The sequence below is a fragment of the Schistocerca gregaria genome, chromosome 1 (assembly GCF_023897955.1).
Source record: "Schistocerca gregaria isolate iqSchGreg1 chromosome 1, iqSchGreg1.2, whole genome shotgun sequence".
Classification (NCBI taxonomy): Eukaryota; Metazoa; Arthropoda; class Insecta; order Orthoptera; family Acrididae; genus Schistocerca; species Schistocerca gregaria.
The window spans coordinates 843,855,097-843,874,806 of NC_064920.1; the positions used below are offsets into that span (position 1 = coordinate 843,855,097).

At 41.1% G+C, this 19,710-nt stretch overlaps 1 protein-coding gene across 3 annotated transcripts in view; it reads left to right on the forward strand.

The window, feature by feature from the left end:
• The window catches only part of LOC126272461 (uncharacterized), a 531,522-nt gene that overhangs the window by 337,878 nt on the left and 173,934 nt on the right, over positions 1-19,710 (forward strand). For all 3 annotated transcript variants that reach the window (XM_049975341.1, XM_049975356.1, XM_049975349.1), the window contains exon 14: positions 17,067-17,206. In XM_049975341.1, the coding sequence (XP_049831298.1) occupies positions 17,067-17,206 (140 nt within the window). The remainder of the gene's footprint in view (positions 1-17,066; positions 17,207-19,710) is intronic.

The window sequence follows — 19,710 nt, forward strand, 5'->3', positions numbered from 1 at the left end:
GTAAGGACCAATTCTGCTGGCATTTAAAATGAACTCTCACACTATTGTTTGTATTTTCATTTAAGATACAAAAAAAATTTTGCCTTCATTTTGTGCAAACTATAACCTGTTCTTATATTATTTTTTATTCCAAATCTTGAACAACCCTACCACAAAGTGAGCACAAGCCGAGCAACTGTCAGTATGAGGATTTTTCAGAGCTCATATTCAGACATTTTGGAGAATACTTTTTCATGCTTTGAAAGAGAGCAGCCCAGCAACTCTTGTTTAAGATGAGAAACTTTGTACTTATCATGAATTGTGTAAGGTTTAATTCTACTTCAGGATATGAGCACTGAACTTCATTTCCAGAGCAATGAGAAGATCTGCATTTCTACTTAAGTATATCACTCTCAATTAACTGTGTCTGCTCTTCATCCCCCTCCTGCAATTGGTGACCTTGATTCTCCTTAGGTAGTCTACCCTCTAGCTTATATCTTGTAGCAGTGCACTTGAGTCTGTCTCCAGACACTCCTGGAAAAACCCATATGAATAAATATAGCTGTTCAGACAGTTATCTTCATTCCACAAACTTGTTATTTAGGCTATAAATAAAATCAGATTTACCCGTCACTTTTCTGAATGTTTAGGCACAGACTGGAATCTCTTGACTTTCTTCTCTTATATACTACAAGACTGACACAGATATTTGTTTACTTTTATTGCTCCCTTTCGTTTGCGTGTCTTAGGCTAGATCACTCTTATGTATCATAGTAAGAAATTATCGTGTTCAACTTTTGCCTTATTCATATCTAGCTATTTTTAAAATGAAAATTGTTTCAGTATTACCACAGCCTGTATTCAGATCTTCATTTGAAAGTGCAATCACACACTTCTTACTCTTTTGATGTTAATGACTCCTCCTTTGTCTCCCATGTTTCACCTCTGAACTGTTTCAGAATATTCTGAATCTTATAACATCTCACAGTAAAACTGTGGCTGCATATGAGAGAGAGTTATCCAGGACAATATGCATTGTTGTTCAACAATCATGTAGCAGACAGTATGTTTATCCTGTACAACGGTTGCCGAGAAAGTAACACACCAAATTTTTTGTCTTCAACAACTCTTTATTAAACATAATGAGAATTACATGCATGAAAGAACAGTGTTTTATCTACAAACCCTACTGTACCAAGTAATCTCCATCCCATTCTATGGCCTTTCTCCAGCGTGAAACAAGGGCATGTATGCTCTGTCAGTACCAGTCTTTGTCCTCTTGGTGGAGCCAGTGCTTCACTGTGTGAATCATCTTCTCATCATCCTCAACATGTCTTCCACAATTGGCATCCTTTATTGGGCCAAAAAGGGGAATTCTGAGGATCATGTCAAGTGTAACAGCCACGAATGGTCTCCCTCACTGCTGCAAACTGTGAAACTCGGCCAAACTGCCTTCTGATGACCTCACCCTCCATACCCAGTAACTAACTGTACTTCTGTCAACATCAGATGCTCCATAGACTTTGCACACATATTTGTGAATATTCCCACAAGTTTCTTTTTATGCAGTGAGAAATTCAATGATGGCACATTGCTTATAATGTACATCTCCTACACATGCCATTTTGAAACTGTCCTGCAGCTATACTATCTGTTGGAAATGATGGAAACTTGGCACGCTCACTCAGGAGACTTCAAATTATACATATGTAATGTTTCACATTCGTAGCATTGTCTTTGAGAAAAAAATGCAGTGCATTACTTTCTGGGCAACCCTCATCAAATGTTGTGCAATTGACCAATAATAAACACAGGTTGTGTAAACACCATTAAATTTAACTTTTAAATTTAATGTTCTAAGTTCCAACCATGAAGTACAAAAGAAGGATTAGTTGAGTTTTCTGGAATCCTGAAACCTGTACATGTCAAGTTTTGTGAACATTTACTAGATTCAGATACCTTTTATGATGACAGATATTCTCTGTCACCATATTTTCTGTTAGCCATTGTGTGAGGCTTATACAGAAGCATCAGAACATGATGAAAAAAGGCATTTTGAAAAATATTATGTCTGTCATGTTTTGTTAAAATGGTCCTGAATCACAAAATAAATTAAAGTTAAATCACTAAAGAATTAAATTTTTCCTGTTAAACATAAATGGCCTGGTAAACACAGCCACACTGAATAACAAGATGGCATGGATAGCCGTTGGAAACTCAGATTACTTTGAATGATATTTATAAAATTTGAGAAATATAGACTGAGGAAGTTCATGATAACATCATATTTCCGTGTAAACTTATTAAATATGTAACTGTATTTAATTTGGGACTCACATTAAAAATTTACTTTTAAGCTGAAAAATTCAGAGTTTTAACATTATGGAAATCTTGTTGGTGATATCACATACAGAAAAGATTCTAACATATGTTGACCACATTATAACTCCTTTTTATACCTCCATAATGGAGAACACAGCTCTGAACTTTGGCAGTCAACAAAATCTATCTGCAAACTATCTGTAAAATTATATTTATTTAATATGAACTGACTTCCACCTTCTTATGCCATCTTCTGGTGAGAACTTAATGTCACAAACAGAAATAACATGATGTGTGACTGTTACAGGTATTATTTATTCAAAAAATTATGACATATAAGGTGTTTACAAAGGAAAGCATTACATTTTTATCATCTAGAAATAGTTACATTAGCTGAAAAAAGGAAACATACACTTTTTAATGTGGACATACATTTAACATCTGGTGAAAAATAAAGCTGATTTTGCAGTTTTAATCTATTATTTATAACTAAAATTTAATTCAACAGAGGGAGAAAAAGGAAATTGAGTTTGGTTATTTAATACTAATCTGGCATCCTGGCTCGTATGTTTGTTGATTTCCAGTGGGGTCAGCTTTCTACTTTCTTAACAGAATGTAATACTTCACAGTCAACATCATATGAGTGATTTCCTGTTGAAAGATAATTGGCAAAGATAGAATCTTTCATTCTTAATCTCCAACTTCCCTCATTTTCAGACAGCATAATTGCCACAGCTCCACCTTGAAAGTTCTGTAAATTATTTAAATAACAATGCACTTAATAGTACAGCAACAATTTGGTTGCTGTATACATGATGCCATGACTGCCGATTGAGATGAGAGATTGTGTTGCAAGCATGGGCAATGGGAGAAAAGAGGTGGGGAGCCAGAGGGAGGGTTGGGGAAGGGAGATTGGAGAGAGGCAGAAGGTGCACAAGATAGAAATGTACCAGGGAGAGCCAGCATATGCACAAGATAGAAACAAGACACATGGGACCAGAACTGCTGAATTTATGTAGTGCATAATGATAATGGTATGGGCATGTGAAGTGGGAGGGGATCACAGATAAAAAGAATGGGAGACTGTGGGGAAGAGGTTTCAGGTGCAGGGGTTGTGGAGACTGAGACCACGAAATTAAAAGAACAAATAAAATATGGCAAGGATATTTCCTATCTATTTAGTTCAGTGAAACTGGTGAGGGGGGAGGGGAGGAAGGATCCATATGGCACTAGTTGTGAAGCAGCCATTTAAATCAAGTATGCTGTGCTCAGCAGTTGCCCAGCCAGTGGGTGGTCAACTTTGCTTCTGGCTATAGTTTGGTGGTGGCCATTTAGTTGGACATTTAGTTGTTCAATGTCCACATAAAGTAGAACTGGTAAATTGCATGTCTGCTTTCACAGGTGGGTCTTTTAGCAATATAGGGTGCCTTGCATGACAAGCATGTTGTGTGGGAACAGTATCAACCCTCCTTATCCACCTGCTTTGATGGGCTGCCTACATGTCAAAACCAAGAAATGCTTTTCCCGCCCCCAATGTGTGCACTGCCCAGCATGATAGGTGTGTTGTGTTGGCCTAGTATTGTCCTGCCTTAATTGATTGTTATATGTAAAAGCCTATGCACCAGGGCGAGAAAAATGGTTTTCAAGACTTAATGTGTTGGCTGTTCCATATGACAGGTTTGTATAATAATTATATGTTGTTTATGGTTGTTCAAAGCAGAGAGCCAGCAGAAAAATACGTAAAGACTTATTATACATTAAGTGAACATTTTAAAGACTTTGACACATTAAACAACAATATTCGGAAGAGGCAGCAGTTGAACAAGGAGGCCGATGGAGTTTGTGCAACAGCACTCAGCACTTCAAGAGATCAATGACTGAGCTGATATGCAATGATTCCAATGAGAACAAAGACCAGTAGAGTTTACGTAGCAGCAGTCAGCACTTCAACAGATCAATGACCAAGCCAATGGGCAATGCTTCCAAGGAGAACAACGACTATCTCAGTTCCCACATCAGTGGTCAAAGCTCCAGGAACTATTGTCATACTGAACTCATGTGTGTGATGTATTTGGTGAGGTGGAGGTGTACAACAGGGCAATGACGGACCACACCAGCATACAGGTAAAGCAAGGTAACCCTGACATGTGTCAACATTGGTCACATTTATGCCCAATGTGAGAAGCATAGACCAAGGGCAAGAATCAGTCGCTGCCCTAGAAACTTTGTGACATTGGCAAAAACTCCAAATAAATACCTCCAACAAATGGGCATGACGTGGTCCTTTAAGAGGAGAAAGAAGAGAAGAAAAAACATTGCTTGTACGAACGGACCGATGGTTAGTAAGCAGACATATTTCACTGCAATTGCTACTTGACAGAAGAAGATGTCAGTACGTTGCCAATAGCTCAATGCAGAAGATGCCATCAAAGATGTTACCAGAAAGAAGTTTGTATGGTACTTACCCAGGTGGCTGGTAATGGCAAAGGGACAGCAGTCTCACCTAATGGGTCAAGTGTGAACCTAGAGGTTGGTGAACTCTGCCAGAAGATGCCAAACCTGAGGGTTGCTGATTCTGGGACAGAGCACTCAGTACCATGCCATAGCCACTTGTTACCAATGCAACAAGTGAATTCACATGGAGACAGTAGTGCCACTGTCACAGTGGCTCATGGGTATGCCACTGAATGGAAGAATGTGCCACCTGGCATTATGCTTCAACATGAGCATGTGGTCACCAGTATCTGCATGCTACAACTCCACTCCGCACTGCTGCTCCAAAGAATTGAGCAGGTTACTCTGTTTGTTTTAAGGATTTTATGTGTCAGTGAATGACTGATAGTGGAACCACTAATGTTTCACTCACACCTCACCCACTGAGCCAGGGGAAGAACCCATTTCACCACCCACGAAGCGTTGCTTTCCCTTCTGCCATCCCTGACAAAATAATCTTTATTCACCTCGTCACTGATGCTCAATATCTAGTGTCACAAAACCCCAACCCACTACATTTTGTGTTACATAACCTTGGCTCTACTTTCAGGGATACATGTTAGGGAATTTGTGGTACAAGAAATTCATGACACCATCATCAGCATTAGGCTGCAAACAACCCACAGACAGCAGACAACTGTAGTTCAGTACATTGGTGAGTGCAAATTGGTCCCAGGTGTTTTCCTTTTCAAGTAATGCTTCCATGGTGTAAAACGCAAATAACCTGAAGCTCTCATTCTCTCAAAGAAACTTTACACTAGAAAATTTCTTTTCAGATAATGTCATATGTTCTTGCTATTTTAACTTTGACATATTAAGCCACAATATTTGGAAGCCACAGCAGTCAGACATGGAGGCTGATGACCAGTGGAGTTGTGCAGCAGCAGTCAGCACTTTGATAGACCAGTGACAGAGCTGATGGGCAATGCTTCCAAGTTGAACAACGACAAGTACAGTTAAAACATCAGCAGCCAATGCTCTAGGAACTGTCATCATACTGAGCTCACATGTGTGATGTATCTGGTGATTTGGAGGAGGATAACAGGGCAATGCCTGACCACACCAGCATACAGGTAAAACAAGGTAACCCTGACATGTGAGAAGCTTAGATCAATGACTGAAGAGTCAGTTGCTGCCCTAGAAACTTTGCGACATTGCCAAAAGCACCAAATAAACACCTCCAACAAATGGGCATGAGGTGGTCCATTGAGGGGAGAAAGAAGAGACAAGAAAACATCACCTGGACAACCGGTCCTAAGGTTAGTCAGTGGATGTCATACTTCACTGCAACAACTTAGCCATTACACTGCTCAGCAGAAGAAGATGTCAGTACCATGCCAATAGTTCAACACAGAAGACACCATCAAAGATGTTACCAGAATTACCAGAAGGAAGTTTGTGTGGTACTTACCCAGGTGGCTGTTGAGGGTGAAGGGATGGCGGTCTCACCAGGTGGGTCACCTGTGAACCTAAAAGTTAGTGAACTCCAGCAGAAGATGCCAGATCTAAGGGTTGCTGGCTCAATTGAGGGACAGAGCATTCTGCTCCACACCACAGCCACTTGTTAATAACGCAATGAGTGAATTCGCAAGGAGAAGGTCATGCTGCCACCGTAGTGGGTCATGGATATGGTGCTGAATGGAAGAATACACAATCTGGCATTCCGCTGTAACATTGAGCCATTGCCACATCAGCGGTCACTGGAATCTGCAAGCTGTGACTCCTTGCTGCACCTCTGCTGCGAGGAATTGAGCGAGTTAAAACACAACATATTACTCTGTTTGTTTTAAGAGTTTATGTGTCAATAAATGACTGATAGTGGAACCACAATGTTTCACTTACATTTCACCCATTGAGCCAAAAGAAGAACCCTTTCACTGCCCACAGAGTGTCACCTTTACCAGTAGAAGCATTCAGTCCACCACCACAAACAATCATGGCTGGCAGATCATTCAAGACTGTCTGTCATAAGTGTTGGGACTGCAAAAGCTGCCTTGACATCAAACAAGAAACACTTCACTTACATGAAAAGAACAACACTATACTTGACAAAATTTGCACATCTAGGGATGTGCTCACCACTGTGTGGTCATGCTTGAAACATCTTACCCAATAACAGCCTCTTCATTCTGACATTATCACCATAGACAGGACAGCAGGCATGGAACAGCCCACTAACAGCCCACGAGAGACATATGCATACCATTGGAGCAGCCTGCAACGCCAATACCAATACTGACACATTAATACAATGCAGCCTTCTCCCAGTGCCCATTAATTGCCACGTGTATTTCTCCCACCCCTCTGGATTCATGTGTGCTCTTTAGATGGAGTGCTATCTGTGATGGAAATTTTCATAAAATTAATATCACACCAAGCCCCCTAAACCAGCAAAATGCATACTGATTGACCCCCGATAAGCTGTACAGGAATGAGTTTGGTATAGATGAATTATTACAAGCCAGTATTGTCAAATGATTTGATAGTCCTTGGACCTCATTCATTCGTCTCATATCCAAAAAGGATGGTGACTATCAGACTCTCAACTTCTGTATATTCCCAAGTAGTTACTTATTCTTAAGTCTTCATGACCTTATTCACAATTTAGCAGGCACATCTGTGTTCAGTGTTTTTAACTGTAAAAAGACTTATGTTGAGATTCCCCTGAATCACATGGACATACCAAAAACAGCTATTATCATCCCTTTTGGACTTTATGAATTCTATTACATGCCATATGGACTCAGAAATGTGTTAAAGAGGCAGAGGTTTTAGACAGTATTCTTCTCAAGTTTTCCTGTTGATATGCTTACTTACATTTTAGTCTTCTCTACCTTTCAGCACAAACAACAAGAGCATCTCAAACCAGTTTTTGATCTGTGAACAAGCTTGGTATCATAGTCAATGTCAACTATGACAGCAATATTTTATATTTCTAGGCCATTCAGTTAGCAGCAATGGCATACAGCTTACAACATATATATATATAAGCTCGAAATTCTGTGTGTGTGTGTTTTATTCATTGTGCCTATTTACTGGCGCTTTCCCGCTTGGTAAGTCTATATATATATATACTTACCAAGTGGGAAAGCGCCGGTAAATAGGCACAATGAATAAAACACACACACAGAATTTTGAGCTTTCGCAACCGGCGGCTGCTTCGTCAGAAAAGAGCGAAGGAAAAGGAAAGATGAAAGGATGTGGGTTTTAAGGGAGAGGGTAAGGAGTCATTCCAATCCCGGAAGCGGAAAGACTTACCTTAGGGGGAAAAAAGGATAGGTATATACTCGCGCACACACACACACACACACACACACACACACATATCCATCCACACATACACAGACACAAGCAGACATATTTAAAGGCAAAGAGTAAGGGCAGAGATGTAAGTCGAGGCGGAAGTGTGGAGGCAAAGATGTTGTTGAAAGACAGGTGAGGTATGAGTGGCGGCAACTTGAAATTAGCGGAGATTGAGGCCTGGTGGATAATGAGAAGAGAGTATATATTGAAGGACAAGTTCCCATCTCTGGAGTTTGGATAGGTTGGTGTTGGTAGGAAGTATCCAGATAACTCGGACGGTGTAACACTGTGCCAAGATGTGCTGGCCATGCACAGTGTTACACCGTCCGAGTTATCTGGATACTTCCTACCAACACCAACCTATCCAAACTCCAGAGATGGGAACTTGTCCTTCAATATATACTCTCTTCTCATTATCCACCAGGCCTCAATCTCCGCTAATTTCAAGTTGCCGCCACTCATACCTCACCTGTCTTTCAACAACATCTTTGCCTCCACACTTCCGCCTCGACTTACATCTCTGCCCTTACTCTTTGCCTTTAAATATGTCTGCTTGTGTCTGTGTATGTGTGGATGGATATGTGTGTGTGTGTGTGTGTGTGTGTGCGCGAGTATATACCTATCCTTTTTTCCCCCTACGGTAAGTCTTTCCGCTTCCGGGATTGGAATGACTCCTTACCCTCTCCCTTAAAACCCACATCCTTTCATCTTTCCTTTTCCTTCGCTCTTTTCTGACAAAGCAGCCGCCGGTTGCGAAAGCTCAAAATTCTGTGTGTGTGTTTTATTCATTGTGCCTATTTACCGGCGCTTTCCCGCTTGGTAAGTCTTGGAATCTTTGTTTTTAATATATGTTTCCCATGTGGAAGTTACTTTTTATTATATATATATATATATATATATATATACACACAAACACACACACAGAATTACGAGCTTTCGCAACTGGCAGTTGCTTCGTCAGGAAAGAGGGAAGGAGAGGGAAAAATGAAAGGATGTGGGTTTTAAGGGAGAGAGTAAGGAGTCATTCCAATCCTGGGAGCAGAAAGACTTCCCTTAGGGGAAAAAAAGGACAGGTGTGCACTCGCACACACACACACACACATATCCATCCGCACATATATATATATATATATATATATATAGGGAAACATTCCACGTGGGAAAAATATATCTAAAAACAAAGATGATGTGACTTACCAAACAAAATCACTGGCAGGTCGATACACACACAAACATACACACAAAATTCTAGCTTTCGCAACCAACGGTTGCTTCTTCAGGAAAGAGGGAAGGAGAGGGAAAGACGAAAGGATGTGGGTTTTAAGGGAGAGGGTAAGGAGTCATTCCAATCCCAGGAGCGGAAAGACTTACCTTAGGGGGAAAAAACGACAGGTGTACACTCGCACACACACACACACACACACACACACATATCCATCCGCACATACACAGACACAAGCAGACATTTGTAAAGGCAAAGAGTTCGGGCAGAGATGTCAGTCGAGGCGGAAGTACAGAGGCAAAGAAGCTGTTGAAAGACAGGCGAGGTATGAGCGGCGGCAACTTGAAATTAGCGGAGGTTGAGCCCTGGCAGATATCAAGAAGAGAGGATATACTGAAGGGCAAGTTCCCGTCTCCGGAGTTCTGACAGGTTGATGTTAGTGGGAAGTATCCAGATAACTCGGATGGTGTAACACTGTGCCAAGATGTGCTGGCCGTGCACCAAGGCATGTTTAGCCACAGGGTGATACTCATTACCAACAAACACTGTCTGCCAGTGTCCATTCATGCGAATGGACAGTTTGTTGCTGGTCATTCCCACATAGAAAGCTTCACAGTGCAGGCAGGTCAGTTGTTAAATCATGTGGGTGCTTTCACACGTGGCTCTGCCTTTGATCGTGTACACCTTCTGGGTTACAGGACTGGAGTAGGTGGTGGTGAGAGGGTGCATGGCACAGGTTTTACACCGGGGGCGGTTACAAGGGTAGGAGCCAGAGGGTAGGGAAGGTGGTTTGGGGATTTCATAGGGATGAACTAAGAGGTTACGAAGGTTAGGTGGATGGCGGAAAGACACACTTGGTGGAGTGGGGAGGAATTCATGAAGGATGGATCTCATTTCAGGGAAGGGTTTGAGGATGTTGTATCCCTGCTGGAGAGCCACATTCAGAGTCTGATCCAGTCCCAGAAAGTATCCTGTCACAATTGGGGCACTTTTGTGGTTCTTCTGTGGGAGATTCTGGGTTTGAGGGGATGAGGAAGTGGCTCTGGTTATTTGCTTCTGTACCAGGTCGGGAGGGTAGTTGCGAGATGCAAAAGCTGTTTTTAAGTTGTTGGTGTACTGGTTCAAGGATTCTGGATTGGAGCAGATTCATTTCCCATGAAGACCTAGGCTGTAGGGAAGGGACCGTTTGATGTGGAATGGGTGGCAGCTGTCATAATGGAGGTACTGTTGCTTGTTGGTGGGTTTGATGTGGACGGATGTGTGAAGCTGGCCATTGGACAGATGGAGGTCAACATAAAGGGAAGTGGCATGGGATTTGGAGTAGGACCAGGTGAATCTGATCGAACCAAAGGAGTTGAGGTTGGAGAGGAAATTCTGGAGTTCTTCTTCACTATGAATCCAGATCATGAAGATGTCATCAATAAATCTGTACCAAACTTTGGGTTGGCAGGCCTGGGTAACCAAGAAGGCTTCCTCTAAGTGACCCATGAATAGGTTGGCACATGAGGGGGCCATCCTGGTACCCATGGCTGTTCCCTTTAATTGTTGGTATGTCTGGCCTTTGAAAGTGAAGAAGTTGTGGGTCAGGATGAAGCTGGCTAAGGTGACGACGAAAGAGGTTTTAGGTAGGGTGGTAGGTGATCGTTGTGAAAGGAAGTGCTCCATTGCAACGAGGCCCTGGACATTCGGGATATTTGTGTATAGGGAAGTGGCATCAATGGTTACAAGGATGGTTTCTGGAGGTAACAGACTGGGTAAGGATTCCAGGCATTCGAGAAAGTGGTTGGTGTCTTTGATGAAGGATGGGGGACTGCATGTAATGGGTTGAAGGTGTTGATCTACGTAGGCAGAGATACGTTCTGTGGGGGCTTGGTAACCAGCTACAATAGGGCGGCTGGGATGATTGGGTTTGTAAATTTTAGGAAGAAGGTAGAAGATAGGGGTACGGGGTGTCGGTGGTGTCAGGAGGTTGATGGAGTCAGGTGAAAGGTTTTGTAGGTGGCCTAAAGTTCTGAGGATTCCTTGAAGCTCTGCCTGGACATCAGGAATGGGATTACCTTGGCAAACTTTGTATGTGGTGTTGTCTGAAAGCTGACGCAGTCTCTCAGCCACATACTCCCGACGATCAAGTGCCACGGTTGTGGAACCCTTGTCTGCCAGAAGAATGACAATGGATCGGTCGGCCTTCAGATCACGAATAGCTTGGGCTTCAGCATTGGTGATGTTGGGAGTAGGATTAAGGTTTTTGAGGCAAGGCCGGAAGTCAGAAATTCATGGAAGGTTTGGAGAGGGTGATTTTGAGGAAAAGGAGGTGGGTCCCGCTGTGACAAAGGACGAAACTGTTCCAGGCAGGGTTCAATTTGGACAGTGTCTTGAGGAGTTAGATCATTTGGAGTAGGATTAGGATCATTTCTCTTCGTGACAAAGTGATATTTCCAGCAGAGAGTATGAGTGTAGGACAGTAAATCTTTCACGAGGGCTCTTTGGTTGAATCTGGAGGTGGGGCTGAAGGTGAGGCCTTTGGATAGGACACAGGTATGTCTGCTTGTGTCTGTGTATGTGCGGATGGATATGTGTGTGTGTGTGTGCGAGTGTACACCTGTCCTTTTTTTCCCCTATGGTAAGTCTTTCCGCTCCCGGGATTGGAATGACTCCTTACCCTCCCCCTTAAAACCCACATCCTTTTGTCTTTCCCTCTCCTTCCCTCTTTCCTGAAGAAACAACCGTTGATTGAGAAAGCTAGAAATTTTGTGTGTGTGTTTGTGTGTTATTTTATTGTGCCTGTCTACCGGCACTTTCCCACTTGGTAAGTCTTGGAATCTTTGTTTATATATATATCGCCTACAGTGTCACGTCTTTCAGTGTCACACAAATTTTTATTTTTAAAGGGAATCACTTAAGACTATTTCCATGGGTTCGCTCCTCAAAATTCTCCTCATATCACAAAATTGTCGTCTGAGATACCAAAATGAGCACTTCTCAATTGGGAGTAAATCAAAACAATTAGAACGGCTGAAAGAGAGCACAATAACATGAGCCATAAGCGAATAAGAGCTAAGCAACTAAGCAAATAAAAGAATAGGCAAAATTGAGATGCTAACAAAATAAGAGCTGGCCGAACTCTGTCGGCACTTATATACGGTTGTGCTCGTGGCAGCACCTCGCGGCCCATATGCAACACACGTGCCTGCGATCACAATGCACTCTTAGTGCTTGCCACAGCATCTAGCGGCCCGTATGGAAGTTGTGATATTGCTGTCGCAGGTCGACCCTTAATCTATGATGTTACAAACACAATCATTAGTCAGCCGTTGCATCCACTGAACTTTCAGGAATTATGTTGATTTCTAAGGCTTGGTTAATTTTTATTGCAGATGCCTTCCTGACACAGCTGCCGCCAAGGCACTACTGATGAATACTTTAGCAGGCAAGCAAGGAGTATTGAACAAATCACACAAATCCAACAGGCATTTGTGCAAATCAGAAACTGACTTTTGTGGCTACAATGTTGGAGCACCTACTACCTGCCATAAGCTTGTCAATCACTTGCAATTCAAGCACTTCTGTGATCAGAGCAGTTCTCCAATAGCCAATATCAGGAATACAACAACCACTATGCTTCTGTTACAACTCCCAGTGCAGTTGTTCTGCATATGATGAGGAATTGTTGGCTATGTCTGAAGCAGTATGTCAGCTCAAAGATGATGATGAAGACAGACCTCAGACCATCTACATAGATATTCAGCCCATGGCAGCTTCCATCCATAATCCATCAAAAGATTGTTGCCCATGGTGTTTTCATCATTTAGATTATATTACACAACTCACATCTGATGTTCAGCATCTCCATGGTACAGACAAGTTTATGGCAGACTACCTCTCCCACAGATCAATGCACACTTAGTGGATACTGATTATGACAGACTAGTAGAAGCACAACTACAGGACATGCAGTTACTCGAACTCCTATGTAACACCACAACTGGTTTGCACATATAGTACCACACCATTATCAGTTCATCAACACAAGTAATGTGTGATGATTGACCCAGTGTACTCCACAGCATGAGGAGAGTCGTCTTTGGTAAACTACATGGGCTGTCCCATCAAGGAGTCCATCCAACAATAAGACTTGTCACGGACCACTTCATGTGGCCAAATGTCAAAAGAGATTGTAAAACTTGGACCTAAGTAGGTGCTGCCAGCCAACACTGTAAGATAGACATATGACATGAGTACAAACTGTCTGTAGTCTCTCCCATGTACGGTAAGTGTGAGCACATTCATACAGGTAATAAAGAAAATAGCAATAGTTGGACATGAATTGAGTTATATTTCAGGTGTTCCTGAATGTATTCATAATATAATAGCAATCATGTCTCCAAGCCAGCATGGTATGATTTAACTTACATCAATAACGTGTCTCTTCCAGGATTTGGGGAGGTGATCTCATTCATCTTGTGAATTAACAATGAGGGTTTGCAGGCCAACCTACTTCAGTGTGGATTTGAGGCAGCTTCCCACCTCCTACTAAGTAAATCCTGGAATGGTACACACATTCCACATCAGATTTACGTTAAGCAAACATTTATGAAACATACACTTTAACATGAGATTTACTCTAGATGCAGACAGATGTGGAATACAGATACCACCCGGAGGATTGGTGAGGTCAGGAAGGGTATCCACCACTAACTTTTGCTAACACTTTCAATGCTACATTTAATGCTATGTAAAATTAACGTTTCAGAAATGACATAATGTTAATCTTGTTTTATAATGTGCTAGCCTTTTCTCCATAGCTTCCCCTGCATTTATGTTCGACACATACATTGCACACACCTCCTTCTCCCCATTTCAGTGTTCACACATCTTCCTCCCATGTGTGTCCATCCACCTCATACTCCCACCTCTGCTTTATGAAACATACACTTTAACATGAGATTTACTCTAGATGCAGACAGATGTGGAATACAGATACCACCTGGAGGATTGGTGAGGTCAGGAAGGGTATCCACCACTAACTTTTGCTAACACTTTCAATGCTACATTTAATGCTATGTAAAATTAACGTTTCAGAAATGACATAATGTTAATCTTGTTTTATAATGTGCTAGCCTTTTCTCCATAGCTTCCCCTGCATTGATGTTCAACACATACATTGCACACATCTCCTTCTCCCCATTTCAGTGTTCACACATCTTCCTCCCATGTGTGTCCATCCACCTCATACTCCCACCTCTGCTTACCTATCTCCTCGTCCCCCCCCCCCCCTCTCTCTCTCTCTCTCTCTCTCTCTCTCTCTCTCTCTCTCTCTCTCTCTCTCTCTCTCTCTTCATCTCCCTGTCCCCCTCTCTTTGACCATTCCCACTGCCCCCTCTTGCCAGATCATATCTTCCTCCCACCTCCCTCTGTCCACATCTCCTCCTCCCCTCTTCTGTTTCTACCTGCACCCTATCCCATTACAAATTCCAGTTTCCTCCTGCATCGCAAACTCCTCGTGTTTCTTTCTGTCCACTTCCTCCTCCTGTACACTCTCCATCTTCTCCTCCCACCTACCTATATCCATCTCCTTCTCCCTCTCTCTCTGCCCCTCCCCTCGTTTCTCCCTCTCCCTGTCCATTAACTGCTTATCCGTTCCCTCCACCCCTCTCTCCCTATCCATCCTCTCTGCTATACATGTCAACCTTCTCCCAGCCATTCCCATCTGCATGTGTAGCCCCTGCAAAACAACTTGATAAAGCAGGCTGATATTACTCTCACATCAAACTTGTCATGCAAGGGTTTGAGAACCATTTTTTTCCCCTGACATATAGGTTGCCATGCAAAGTAGGTTGATAAAGCAGGCTGATACTACCCCAACACAACACATCTGTTGTGCAGGACGCCCTATAGCCAGGGGCTGAAAAAACACATTATTTAATCCCAAAGGGGTGCTTTCAGCCTAGATCTCATCAGGCCACTCCCTAGATCAGGTGGTTTTTGTTGCATCCACTGAGCAATTGACAGGGTAACTCACTAGTTTGAGGCTATACCAATACCTGACATCATGGCAGAAGCTACATAAAGGCATGTGTCCATTAATCAATTTTCTGATTTGGCTTCACTGCCTCCATAAACACTAATCAAGGCAGACAATTTTAATCAGCACTTTATACTGAACTCTGTCACTTATGGGGTGTTCAGCACTTCAAACCACAACATACCTTCCTCAAAGTAATGTCCTCATGGAGCTTTGGCATCACCCACTCAAAACATCCCACATGTGTCTGGTGGGGAGTGGACAGAGGCCCTACTGTGGATACTTTTAGGTGTGTGTTTTCAGCATATAAGGAAGACCTCCACATGTCTCTAGTAGAACTACTACACAGGAAAACTTTCAGATAGGCATTCATACCTCCATACATACATAACAGAAATCTTTTACAGTTGAACCACTAACTCTTGTCACCAGACTTCACAGAGGAATCACAACCATCAATAGGTAAAAGACTTCCTACACTTATCTGCAGGGTGAAGCGGCACATTATTCATCTAAATATACCATCTACTCAACCACTGGTTCCCATAAAGACTCCTTCCTCCACTCACACATTATTATCTATGCTGACCAGTAGCAATCACACTCCACTCCATCCAATTGACACACTGAGGTATGGTCCTTCTGTGACCTCCTTAGGCAGTCAGTTGCGGCATAGTTGCTCATATGCACCTGCATGAACAGGAATTTAATAACAGCATATATTTGTACCTAAGTGAAATAATTGCCTATAAATTATTTAGTCATAACAAAGAAAACCAAAATTTATATGATTTATGAAGTATTTTTGTGTATTAGGTAATTCAGTCTTTTGAGTGTATCAGGTACTCGAAGTGTCTACAAGTACTGAGCAGTCCAGTTTGTGGTGAAAAGAGGTTTAGTCACCACTTCCATTACTGCCTGTATCCCTGATATGTGTCAAATGTCTCACAACACAAAGTTACTATTACCAAATTGTGTAAGTGTATTTTCCCATGATCATAAATTGTTGAATATTCTGAGTGTCATTTTAAGTTCTGTTTTCAGATACTTTTCTGTAGCGAATTTTTGTATGTTGACACAGCTGTTGAATCTTGTTGTTCACTTTCCTTGCTTACTGTTGTACCATGTGCCTTATAACTTAAACAACACATGTACTTAGCCCCTCATCATCTTGTTAACTCCAACACTTTGCTTTCTTTTATTGAATGAAGATGTTTCTGATCACCAAAAGAAACATCTTTTTTAATCTGTGTCTGTTGTTATCTGGAAAGAAAAGTTTTTGTGATGCATTTACATGCAATATTATCTTAAAAATTATTTATTTTATGACAGTCTATAAGCTGCAGCAATTAACTAATGACCATAATCAAATTCCAGTCACTGAAACTATTATTCAGATCTTCAGGTCATTCATGATGCACAAAGTAAAACTGATTGATAATGTACTGGATTTTAACTGTTGTACATAGATTTTTAGTATTGTATATTCATTATTGATTTATAAATATTGTCTTTTGCTATCAATGGAATATAGTTGTGTGTGTATGTGTGTGTTTGTAAACCTTAACTTATCTGACATGACAGATATTTGACTGTGTTTTAATGTGATGAAAAATACTCATAATGGGGCTGTATTTCTAATTTCTCTACACCACTACTTTAAACATTTCTTGCATTTTCTTTTATGTCAGAATTTTTGCAAAAATAATGAACTACTGTCTGCAGATTTTCTGTGCTCATGGAGGCATCCCTCCACCCTGGTCATGTCCTGTGGTCTCAGCCATCAACAGCATCCCTTGTCCTCTTCCCAGGCCAGATGAACAAAGTCTGTTAGCCTGGGAACTTATGTGGAACGACCCTATAAAGTAAGATTATTAATATTGTATACCTATTTTATTTTTCTTATGTTTTCTGAGTTATGATAACCACACTGGTGAGGAAAGTAAGTTCCTAATATAAAGGACATATGATAGTTTCGGATATATTAAAAAATACCATCATGAGGCAAGTAATTAGAAGCAGAACACCAAGGAACATCAGTGAAGGAGAGAAGATTAAGCAGTGATCTTATTCAAGGAACTGTCTTCGTACACACTTGGCTTACAAAATGACAATCAAATCCACTGATTATTTCTTAGCCTATTAACTGAAAAGCACCACTGCCTCGTAACACTCTGTAAATGTTGTATTCACCATAATGTTGAAGAGGTGTGTGTGTGTGTGTGTGTGTGTGTGTGTGTGTGTGTGTGTGTGTGTGTGTGTGTGTAATAGTAGTAGTAGTAGTAGTAGTAGTAGTAATGATACCATAGCATTTCTGTTACTTGTCAGGAATTCTGTGGCACTGATACTTGGTGAGAAAACATGTTTCCTTACAATATAGTACCTGTTCTTCCCAGTACATTATCTCCTTTATACTCTCCATTATAATAATAAAAATCAGTTTCATAAAAACTGTGATTTACATAGCCATGATAAAATCACAAAAGTAATTTTCTTATACATATTCTACCTATTTCAGTCATTAATTCATTGTGTTCCAGAGATGTTATTAGGAAGGAGATTCTTAGGAAGATGGATGAGTGATGTTAAATATTAACAAAGTGAACCATCTGTTAGAACTACATTAAATATTTAAATATTGTTTAAGAAGTTTAAATTACTTTTTTTACTTACACTATACTGAATCAGAGTACTGGCTGACAGGAAAGGCAGTACTCCGATTAAAAATCTGCTGCTTCTTCAGTTACAGTAAATAGCTGTTTATCTCCTGTTGTTAGCTTAATATCTACATGTCCATGCTCATATTTATCATAGAATAACAGTTACCTATGTTCCATAAAAAATAGAGGCCTTTTTGCATTGAAGACTCCTGCTCCAGAACACAGGACCCCATTCATCTCCTGACAAACAGACAAAGTTAGCATGTCAATAGATGTATGCCTTGTATTGCGGTTGCATAAATCACAATTTATCCAGTCATTAGCTTGCTTTCTTCTCCAACACATGAACACATTAAGCAATTATGTAAGTACAGTTTTACTTCAGTCTGAAGAGAAAAAGCAGATAGTACAAAACTTGCAGTGACTTAGTTGGATGAGAATTAAGTGCTCTAATGGTTGACACTAATAATTTCTTTATGGGCTCCAGATTTTTTATATTTATCTGAAAATACTGGTATTTAATTTGCCAAAATAAAATGTGCTCATCTTCGTGTACAGGGTGTCTTGTTTATCTTGACCCCCCTCCCCCAATAACTGTTTTTCCAGAGAAAAACTGAAAAATATGTCAAGGAAGACAGGGAGACATTACCAAATTCCTGAAATTGGTCATCATGTAAAGTGATACACTGGTCCACGTGTTGGATGAAAGAATTGATCACTGCTACAATGTTGCCTGATGAAGTGAAGTACAAGCCAGCATGACATGTTTCTGCATGTTCTATGGAGTTGTTCAAATACTGTGGTAGACAACATCTACTATGCATCCCCAAACAAACAAAAATCCAGAGAAGTTAAGTCATTAGAACGAGCAGGTCAATTCACTGTTCCTTCATCACCAATCTGTCTGACAGGATACCTTGAGTTCAGAACATGACATGCATGGAAGGCATTGTGTGCTGGATGCCCATCCTGTAACAACCACATAAACATTCTGGTTGTCTGTGGAACTTAATCCAAAGACAAGGAAGAATTCATGTGAGAAAGTTGGCAATGCCCTGCTGTTTAGGTTACTATAGATGAAATAAGGACCAATAATTGCAGTACCAAGGGTGCCACACCAGAATTAACTCTCCATTGACACTGATGTCATGGATTTTCACTGGAACAGAATATTCATGGGTACAAAGAATATTGGAGAACAAGTTGTAGCTACAAGGGTTTGTTGCTGTTATAATGTACCATAGTGTAAATTGGATTTAGGGACAGAAACTTCTTGTTCAAGCTGTTGTGTGCTCATGTGTAAATTCGTTCCAACGGAAGGGAGAACAGTCCCTTGAGTTGCTTCATCTGTGTGAGTTCTATGATGATTGTGTTACATTGGTTGGAAACTTCTCATTTCCTGTTGGGAAGGTGGGTTCTTGTCAGCATAGTGCTCTCTGTAGATTTCCTCTACCTGAGTAGCTTCATGCCTACCTTCAACTATGATAATATGCAAGTAATAATGATGCAGTGTATAGTGAAGGACTGCCTGTAATGGACACAACATATGATTTAAAAGTACTGCAGTACCATATTACATGTATCCATATTGTAAACAAGAAAACATTATTGCAATTATTTCTGTCAACTTACATTCCCCATGGATGGGCAGCATTACTACCTACTCTTCATTGGTATACATTGAACTCACACAAAACTTCAACTGAAAA